At 36.4% G+C, this 10,129-nt stretch overlaps 1 protein-coding gene and 1 pseudogene across 2 annotated transcripts; both read right to left on the bottom strand.

The window, feature by feature from the left end:
- Positions 1 to 1,411: 1,411 nt before the first annotated feature.
- On the bottom strand, positions 1,412 to 2,849 carry LOC141824659 (trans-resveratrol di-O-methyltransferase-like; annotated as a pseudogene).
- A 5,632-nt stretch (positions 2,850 to 8,481) lies between these two features.
- Positions 8,482 to 9,882, bottom strand: LOC141825257 (trans-resveratrol di-O-methyltransferase-like). 2 transcript variants are annotated; one of them, XM_074712643.1, is made up of 3 exons: positions 9,024 to 9,882; positions 8,603 to 8,942; positions 8,482 to 8,508 (listed from the first exon to the last, which is right to left on the bottom strand). In XM_074712643.1, exons 1-2 carry the CDS (start codon positions 9,819 to 9,821, stop codon positions 8,625 to 8,627), a joined length of 1,116 nt encoding a protein of 371 aa, XP_074568744.1. In that variant the 5' UTR covers positions 9,822 to 9,882; the 3' UTR covers positions 8,482 to 8,508; positions 8,603 to 8,624. The 2 variants fall into 2 exon arrangements, with proteins under 2 accessions (XP_074568744.1, XP_074568743.1); XM_074712642.1 differs by lacking the exon at positions 8,482 to 8,508 and adding an exon at positions 8,517 to 8,544.
- Between the last annotated feature and the right edge of the window lie 247 nt (positions 9,883 to 10,129).

Here is a 10,129-nt window from a genome sequence, read left to right as displayed (position 1 = left end):
TGTTTAGTTGAGAAGCATTTCAGAAAAAGCTTTTCAAAATATAATCAAGTTCAAGAGCTTGAAAGCTGCTTGAGCTTTTGTGGCCCAATAAAACTAAGTTCACTTTAAAAGTAATATTTCCTTATATATCTTCATAGATGATTTTTCTTGAAAACTTGGGTGAATTTATTGAAGTAAAAAATCAGAGGTCTTTGGCATATTCAAGAAATTCAAGGCTATGGTGAAAAAGAAGAGCGGCCTTGAGATTAAAGTCGTGCGATCTGATCGAGGAGGAGAATTTACTTCAACATAATTTCAAAAATTCTGTGAAGCAAATGGAATACGATGACCTTTAACAGTTCCAAGATCTCCTCAACAAAATTGAGTGGCGGAAAGAAAGAATAGAATCATCCTTGACATAACAAGGAGAATGCTCAAAAACAAGAGGTTGTCATAGGAATTTTGGACAGAAGCGGTTGCATGTGCAGTATATTTAACCAACTGATCACCAACAAGGAATGTGTGGGGCAAGACACCACAAGAAACATAGAGCAGAAGGACGCCTCAAATCTCTTATCTGAAAGTTTTTGAGAGGTGTTTATGTGTTTGACGAATCAAAAAGCAAGTTAGACGATAAGAACAAGAAGTTCATCTTTATTGGCTACAACATTAACTCAAAAGGGTATAAGCTATATAACCGAGATACTGAGAAGACAATTACCAATCGTGATGTCATTTGATGAAGAAGAAGAATGGAATTGGAAATCTCAAAATGAAAACTTCAACTTCTTTCCATACTTTGAAGAAGAAGATAAAGAACAACAAAAAATGGAGCAAACAAGAGAAAAGCATATTACTCCACCAGTAACATTAACTTTAAGTACTCAAGGAAATTCATCTGCATCAACTTCAAGTGAAAGAGTACAACGTTTCAGGAGCTTATGAGACATTTATGAGGTAATTGAGAATCAAGATAATATTACTCTATTTTATTTCTTTACCGAATGTGAGCCTATAGATTTTCAAGAAGCTATAAAGGGCAAAAAGGGTAAAAATGCAATAGATGAAGAAATCAAGAAGATTGAGAAGAATGACATACATAACTTCACTTTCTGAAGGACACAAGACAAGACAATTGGTATAAAGTGGGTGTACAAAACAAAGAAGAATGTCAAAAGAAAAATTGAAAGATACAAAGCAAGATTAGTAACAAAAGGTTATAGTCAAAAAGTTGGCATTGACTATAATGAGGTATTTGCTCCAGTTGCTTGATCGATTAAAAACTGTTAGACTAATTATTTTTTTAACCGCTCAAAATAAGTGAAGAATATATCAAATATATATAAAATATATAAAATATTGACTGTTAATTATATGAGAAAGTGTCTCGTATAATATACTCCAATTACTTTTACAAAGACGAGAGACGAGATAGTTCTACATTTGATTTATTAATGCGTGGTGAATAAAGGAATGCACACGTACAAATACGTATATATATAGGAAGGCACCCATACAAATACGTACATATATAGGAAGGCACACATGCAAGGCTGCCTGGCTTCTTCAGCTACTACTGCAATTTCATCGCTACACTTATTGTAATCTTCATTAACAGTCAATAGAAGAGCTGGATGAGAGAACGCAAGCTCAAGATTGGTGTGATGCTGTAGCCTGAGAAACCAGCAGCTAAAAATATACTCTTCCATTCTGCTTCGCTCCTCTCCTTCCCTGGCACAGGCGCCATCATGTGCACATCCCACAGAAGCTGCGTCTCTGTCGTTTCATCATGAATACTTTCATCCTCCTCATTGTCCAATTTCATCACCATTTCAATAATTATCACTTTCCCTCCTTCCGCCTTTGGCGGAATCGCCTTCTTGCAATTTCGCAATATCCTCACGCAGTCTTCGTCGTTCCAGTCCATGCAATATCCACTGCATTCGCGGATGATCATTGATTAGTAAGAAGCAAATTAAATGGAAGAAGAAGAAGATTATGATATTGCCTTGAGAATCACTGCGTCTGCAGGAGGGACAAACTCGAACATGTCGCCGGCGATGGCGGCCACCGTTGGGTTTCCCTGCAGCGAAGCCAGTACGTGCGGGAGATCGAACACAGAGCACTTGGTCTGCGGGTAGGCGTCGGCGATGGCGGTGGCCAGCGCGCCAGTCCCTCCTCCGACGTCCACCAGCGAGCGCAGGCCACGGAAGACATCGTCGCCGCACTGTTGGAGGATCAATTTCGCCATGAAGCTGGCATCGGCGGACATGCCCCGGTTGAAATTAACGTTGAACTCGGGGTTGTTTCCGGTCAACTCGGACAATGGCTTCCCATGGAAGAGGTCGACGGCTGTGGGGGGGTTCGTCGGCGGTGGTGAACCACCTGCTCAAGCAGTGATGGGGGTCGACACAGACCGGGTCGATCATTGCGAGCACGAACGGGGACATGTTCTGTGCTTTGCTGGTCACGAGAAAGGAGGCAGAGATGGGGGTGAGGGCGTAGGTCTCTTCTTCCTCGTCGCCGGCGGTCGACCTCGCGAAGAGGCCGCAGTGGACGAGCAGGCGCATGAGGCGGCGGAAGGAGTCGGTTCTTGAAGGGAGAATCGAGAGCTTGGCAAGTAGAACGGAGAGAGGAAGAGGCTGACCATGGCGGTAGATCTCGTCGGCGATGCCGAGCTCGGCGGCGCACTTGAGGGACATGGAATTGACGTAGCTGAAGATGATGTTCCAGAGATGGTCGTGGCCTCGCATTAGCTCAGCCTTGGCCACTTGATGATCACCTTGAATGCCATTCTCATTCATGGATTCCATTTCTCAACTATAGATCATTGTAATCATTCTTCGTGATCTATAAATAATGCTCCTCTAGAACTGCAGCTTCTTAATTTTATCTACTCTTTTGTCTTATTCATAGATGATTGCAAGCGTAATCTATAAATAATATTAAATCACAGGACTTTAGAAAAAGATTATTATGTGGTTAGGATTGGACAGACTTTGCTATTTAATTAATGTGGTCACATAAAATGAAAAGTAATGAGTAATGATATGTTGGATGAAAAGTCGACATAACAGATATGAAAGTGAGATCCATTTGCATAGGGCTGGGTTAATTTATTTTTCATGCAGTATATTATTATTCTAAAATGAAATATTGAAATGATTATTTAAATTTTTATTTTCTTTTTTATGAGTTTAAAAATTTAGCTTGAGTTTAATTCATGTTATCAAGTTCTTAATTTAAATTTATTTAAAATTTTTTAAATTTTAAATTTATTTAGTTAATTATTAAATTTAATTAATATAAATTTATTTATTCATTAAAAAAATTCCTTTTATGTATTTAACCGTTGATAATAATTTTATAGATTAATATATTTCATAAATATTTATGAATATTATTCATGAATATTATTAAAGAATATTAATAAATTTGATAAATAAATATATATATATATATTTAAATTTATTTATTTAATTTAATAAATTATTAAATTTATTTATTTAATTAATTTTATCTGTATTATCAAATTCAATATTATATTATTTAAATCATTTAATTCTATACAGTTGCTGAAATATGGATGGATGTTACTAATCGTTCCAACTTCCGACACATTTCTTTTCACTCTTTTAAACAATTGAATTTTGATTAAAGTACAATAAATGTCTGACGTGGGAGGAATTGATCCCAGTTCATCCCTTTGGAAGTGGATCGATGTACCTTCACTGTCTTCATTAAGAACGGAAAAGAAATGTGTCACCAGCCACTCAGCACCAGAGTTGACTTCGCTAGAGCTCTGCAATCCTGCAAGCACCAAGACAATAAAGAGGAAGGTCAGGGGTGCCTTGGTTCGACCACTCCAACGTTTAAGTCAATCACAAGTTCAAGAAGGAAGGAGGAAAGATGTAATAGAGGAGCTTTTTGATATATCTATGTGTACCTATATCCGTAAAGAATGAGGATTATATAGACGAGAGTGAGAAAATGATAAAGACCTGTCTTATTTTTAATTAAGAAGAATATCTGTGCATGTAGATCTTGTCAGAACATATGTCCCATCTAAGTAAGAAAAATCTCATCATTGTCATAATAGTGAAAAGTCATTTTATTCATCATTATATTATGTCATTATGTCACATAAGTAGGGGAGTAGGTTAATTGTGATTGTCTGTATCCTTTGATGGTTGTATGATTGGTTTGAGGGAGTGAGGTGAAGTCGATTGCTAGAGACAAAGGAGGGACGCGGGATCCCGATCTAATCTGTATATCGAGTTGAGGTCATTAGGTCGGGTGTGAGATTAAATCAATCCCTGCTCAACTAGTCATATATTGGGCCTGGATCTTGACTTTTCGGGCCGAATCCTAACAGCAAAATAAAGATATAAAAATAATAAGAGACTCTAGCAATCTATTAAATAGAAGCTGGATTTTAGATGAATTTTTCAAAGTTGAAATGCTAAAAAAATTCATTAATTCAGTAGCTGAGAGCTAGAAAAGTATCCGATGCATTAGGATGGGAGGATCAATCTTTGCTAATATGTTTACTCAAGATGCATTAATTTAAATATTTATACATTATTTTTTAATTTAATATTTAATTCTTCAAATTGATTAATTTTGTAGTTTCCACGGATAATCGGGATAAATTGAGAAGCATGAACAATGTATAATTCCATAGCTAGTATTCCAGGATTATCCTCCCATTAGACACATCGCTCCGCAACCATCATTCTATTATTGTCCTTCCATTAAAAGAAATTAATCGACACTGCATTTTGATGGAGAATCAATCAATGGATACCTGATTAATTATGAAAATAATTTACTATTTACCATAACTATGAGATTTTTTTTTTTGCAGAAGAAAAGATGTATATAATATCTTGAATTTAAATATCTAATTTTTTAAATTAATTAATTCTGAAAGTGATTGATCCGATTTCATACAAAATTTTCATTGATGATGTACAGGATTATCTTTTTATTAAAAAAATTTATCTATGATATATCATAATTAAAAATTAATTATAAAAATATTTTACTATTGCACCGTCATCTAGAGGAGCTTTTATTGAGACGTCAATCTCCACAGCCGAATAAACATAATTTACCAAAATTATGTTTTTTTTAGTGTTTTTGTAACAAAGTTAGGCCGGCAAAGGAGTTGAACTTAGTCGAGTTGATGGTGTTTTAAGTTTATTTGTTCATCTGTTGAGTTTATCGAGGAACAAGATCATATTTTTAAGGAAGTTGGTAACATATATCACTGAAAGGGGCAAATTAAATCTTGTGAAAAATGAATTTGATAAATTACCATAATTAACATTGTCGATCAGCAATCAAAATCTACAGCAGCGATCTCTACAGAGTTGAGATAGATTTCGGCAGCGACCTGCAACTGTCGTAGCAGCTGTTCAACGTTGTTATTTGTGGAATCAGGTGGATCAAGATAAGACTTTGGCAAATTGTCGAAAGAACTGTCGTTTGAATGATCGCTTTGAATTGATACATGCAAAGAGAATGGATGGTGTTTTTATATTTAGTATTTATTTTTTCAATGTATTTCTTCAAAGAGGAGATCGAAAGCGGTTAAATTGGAGAGGTACAGGGAATTTTCACATGATTTCTGTGTTAGATTTTTCCCTTCTTCATCTGCTCCTTTAATTCGTGGAATTGCTTTTCGGGTACGCAGTCATCCGTGTTGAAGATGCTTTTCCCCAAACGAATTAGATTTATCATGACATTAATTTCGTGCATCACATGTGAACTATAATAATATCAAAGTAAAATATAAAATAAAATTCAATAATCTGACTACATGCATACATCTAAATTTGGGATAAAAAAAAAAGAGAAAGTCAGCACAAAGTGTAAAGTGGAGATACGATAGACGTGTATGAAAAATAGTATTAAAGAAATAATAATATCATTTATCATTTATCTTTTTTCTATGTCATTCGTCTTTTATTTTCTTTTTAATTAATATCACTCATTCTCATTATTATCTTATTTTATTCGACCTCTCAATAAGATTTCTTGAATGAGTAATCGATATACAATCTACTCATCTAGAATGTGTCATTTAGGAAAAGGAGAACGACCTACATTTCATTTAATACAAACACATCATGTATAAATGAAAAATATCAAAGTGAGTGACCTATAATCCACTTAAAAAGATGCATCGTATAAATGAGTGAATGATCTGGCAATCTACCCATAACTAAATTACATCGTAAATATGCATCTTTACATATATAGCTCAAGTGAATGATCCGTAATTTACTCAAAAGAGATGTATCTTATATGCAAGGAGTGAACGGCCCGCAGGTCACTCATATGAAATACATTATGTGAATGCATATATACAAACACATATATAAAGTGAACAACCTGCAGCCCACTGGAAAAATATCTCACATAACAAAAGTAGGATGGATGACCTGCAATCCATTCCATGAAATGCCTTACATAAGAATAAAGTGAACAACCTGCAATCTATCCTGTGAGGAAAATTTTATCTCAATTTGTTCGAAGTTTAGGCACATGCTGAAAGATTCGAAAGCTCTTTCGAATTGCAAAACAAAGAGTAGTTCTATATTTATAGAGTTATTTTCCTTATTACTCTGATATAATTAATTTTAGATCTTTTATAGCAAATAGAACTGAGTTCTATGACACGAGGGATATATTCACTTCTTAATTAACTTAGTTGAGAAGTTTTATACTTCCTGTGAGTGTTAGCCGAAATTCTCTCATATAGTTATATTACTTATTTCAGTTATACGAACTACAAGAAATTATGTTCATCATCTCTTATTTTCTCATCATAACTCGGATTATCTCTTTTTTTTCATTATTAATTCTTAGAAAAAAATAACCATAGATACCATAAGAAAGACAAACAACATACATGATAAAAATCAACCAAACTGATAACAAAAAAAAATGTCATTTGTTAATAGAATACTTTTTTTATTTATTTATTATCATAAAAGTATTCTTATGGTGACTTATACAATAACTTGCATATGAATTAATTTTTTTTAATAAGAACAAACAAAAACAAATGAATTTTACTCCTCATATATGGAAATTCAAATAAAATTGATAGTATTTTATACACTATATACACTTGATTTATAGCAAAACTAGCAATTGAATAGAGCTAAGAAATTCTTGAATATGGTTGAATTTTGAATCAACAAAAGATCAAGTAAAAAAGGGATCCAACGGTTTAATCATGCATGAAAAGAAATTGAAAGAGATCAAGCAAAAACCTCCACCTCAATTAAATATTTACTTGTACTTGATGCTGTAAAATATTGGTAGTGCTGCGATGACTTATGACGGCGATGATGACGACGGCAGGGAGCAACACGATGGCAGCGGTGGCATGAGGAGTTTGAGGGTGAGAACGATTTAGGGTTAGAGAGGTTTTAAAGGGAAAAAATAAGAGAGAAAAAGTCATGAGGAAAGAAACGGTCATCCTTTATTTGTATTTTTTGCATAAAGGTTTAACAAATTTTAAAATTTGTAATTAAGTCCTTTTAAATTATTTCAAGATATAACAAATTAAATTTGATCTAATTTGTTTGACTGGTCCTATCGATTTAGCTAATTTGATTTGCTCAACATGTCTAATTTGAACAAATGTAACAATTCACGTTAACAATTAATACAAGGACTAACAATTACATGTTGATAGTTATTAGACCAGAACCATTAGTCGTTCATTTTTACTTGTGCATTATTGAATTCGTTGTTGGCGAATGGTTAATCTGGTGCTAAATCCCTGGTTAACTGTTCTTTTAATGGCTCAGAGTTTGAGCCTGACTGTGAACTCTACCCTTGAAAGGACCTTCACTACTGTTTTAGTTTCTGAATTAATCTCGCTGCAATACTACCAAATTTTGACGTCGCAATTTCCTGTGTGAGTGCTTTGTAGCGTCGTGATAATATCTTCTTCAAGAGAGAGGAAGGGAGAACAGAGAAAAGACATCATTCCGTACGTGGAAAGAGCTACTCTCTCCATGGGAGTGATGCGTCAGCCAGGCACTGCAAAAAGGGCTCTAAAGCAATTTAAGCAATTAAAGAGCAAGAGTATGTTTTTGACAAACAAGCTAATTAAGGAGAGGTGCAGAAGCCATCAAGCTTCTTGTAGTCAAGCATATTTCAAAAGATATATGTGAAGAGTAATCAACCTTAAGCAAGTCCTCCTCCTCTATTGATATTATTTAACTAAGCAAGATTTTATTAATTTCTTTATGTCTCATATATCACACTCCAATTACTTTTACAAAGACGAGATACTTCTACATTTGATTTATTAATGCGTGCTGAATAAAGGCAGGCACACATGCAAATACGTACATATATATATATAGGAAGGCACACATGCAAATACGTACATATATATATATATATATATATATATATATATATATATATATATATATATATATATATATATATATATATATATATATATATATATATATATATATATATATAGGAAGGCACACATGCAAATACGTACATATATATATAGGAAGGCACACATGAAGTAGCTAGCTAGCTAGCTTCTTCAGTTACTACTGCAATTTAATCACTAAGCTTATTGTAATCTTCATTGACAGTCAATAGAAGAGCTGGATGAGAGAACGCGAGCCCAAGATTGGTGTGATGCTGTAGCCTGGGAAACCAGCAGCTAAAAATATACTCTTCCATTCTGCTTCGCTCCTCTCCTTCCCTGGCGCAAGCGCCATCATGAACACATCAAACAGAAGCTGCGTCTCTATCGTTTCATCATGAATACTTCCATCCTCCTCGTTCTCCAATTTCATCACCATTTCAATAATTATCACCTTCCCTCCTTCCTCCTTTGGAGGAATCGCCTTCTTGCAATTTCGCAGTATCCTCACGCAGTCTTCGTCGTTCCAGTCATGCAATACCCACTGCATTCGCAGATGATGATTGATTATTATATTAAGAAGCAAATTAAATGGAAGAAGGAGAAGATTAATGATATTGCATGCCTTGAGAATCACTGCGTCTGCAGGGGGGACAAACTCGAACATGTCGCCGGCGATGGCGGCCACCATTGGGTTTCCCTGCAGCGAACTCACCACGTGCGGGAGATCGAACACGGCGCACTTGGTCTGCGGGAAGGCGCCGGCGATGGCGGTGGCCAGGGCGCCGCTCCCTCCTCCGACGTCCACCACAGAGCGCAGCCCCCCGAAGACATCGTTGCCGCACTGTTGGAGGATCAATTTCGCCATGAAGCTGGCATCGGCGGCCATGCCCCGGTTGAAATTAGCGTTGAACTCGGGGTTGTTTCCGCTCAACTCGAACACTGACTTCCCGTGGAAGAGGTCGAAGGCTGTGGAGGGTTCATCGGCGGTGGTGAACCACCTGCTCAAGCAGTGATGGGAGTCGACCGGGTCGATCATTGCGAGCACGAACGGGGACATGTTCTCTGCTTTGCTGGTCACGAGAAAGGAGGCAGAGATGGGGGTGAGAGCGTAGGTCTCTTCTTTCTCGTCGCCGGCGGTCGACCTCGCGAAGAGGCCGCAGTGGACGAGCAGGCGCATGAGGCGGCGGAACGAGTCGGTTCTTGAAGGGAGAATGGAGAGCTTGGTAAGTAGAACGGAGAGTGGAAGAGGCTGACCATGGCGGTAGATTTCGTCGGCGATGCCGAGCTCGGCGGCGCACTTGAGGGACATGGAATTGACGTAGCTGAAGATGATGTTCCAGAGATGGTCGTGGCCTCGCATTAGCTCAGCCTTGGCCACTTGATGATCACCTTGAATAGGATTCTCATTCATGGATTCCATTTCTCAACTATGGATCATTGTATTCATCCTTCGTGATCTATAAATAAAACTCCTCTCCCTAAGTGCAATCTTCTTAATTTTATCAACTCGATGATCGTAAGTGGCGTAATATTCTATCTACTCACAGGACTTTAGAAAAAGACTATTTTGCTCCAGGCGCTAGGTGTTGCTGTGGTCAAGATTGGGACGGATTTTCTGTTGGAAATCTAAATCAAACTTGCATCCTTAGAAGCCTAAATCAAATTGGATTAATTGTTGGAATTCAAAACCAAATTGCTTCAGTTGTAAGGGTTAATTAAGTTGTCTTG

Source organism: Curcuma longa, chromosome 3, assembly GCF_044706935.1.
Source record: "Curcuma longa cultivar G26 ecotype Majalengka, Jawa Barat chromosome 3, ITB_CL_G26_1.1, whole genome shotgun sequence".
NCBI classification, from domain to species: Eukaryota; Viridiplantae; Streptophyta; class Magnoliopsida; order Zingiberales; family Zingiberaceae; genus Curcuma; species Curcuma longa.
This window is presented reverse-complemented; position numbering and strand designations above follow the sequence as displayed.

Bases quoted from the DNA above. Each gene is read 5' to 3' on its own strand.
- LOC141825257 (XM_074712643.1), bottom strand. From the start codon at position 9,821: ATGGAATCCATGAATGAGAATCCTATTCAAGGTGATCATCAAGTGGCC. The intron at 8,943-9,023 runs GCATGCAATATC...CTGCGAATGCAG, and splicing joins CAGACGCAGTGATTCTCAAG to TGGGTATTGCATGACTGGAA.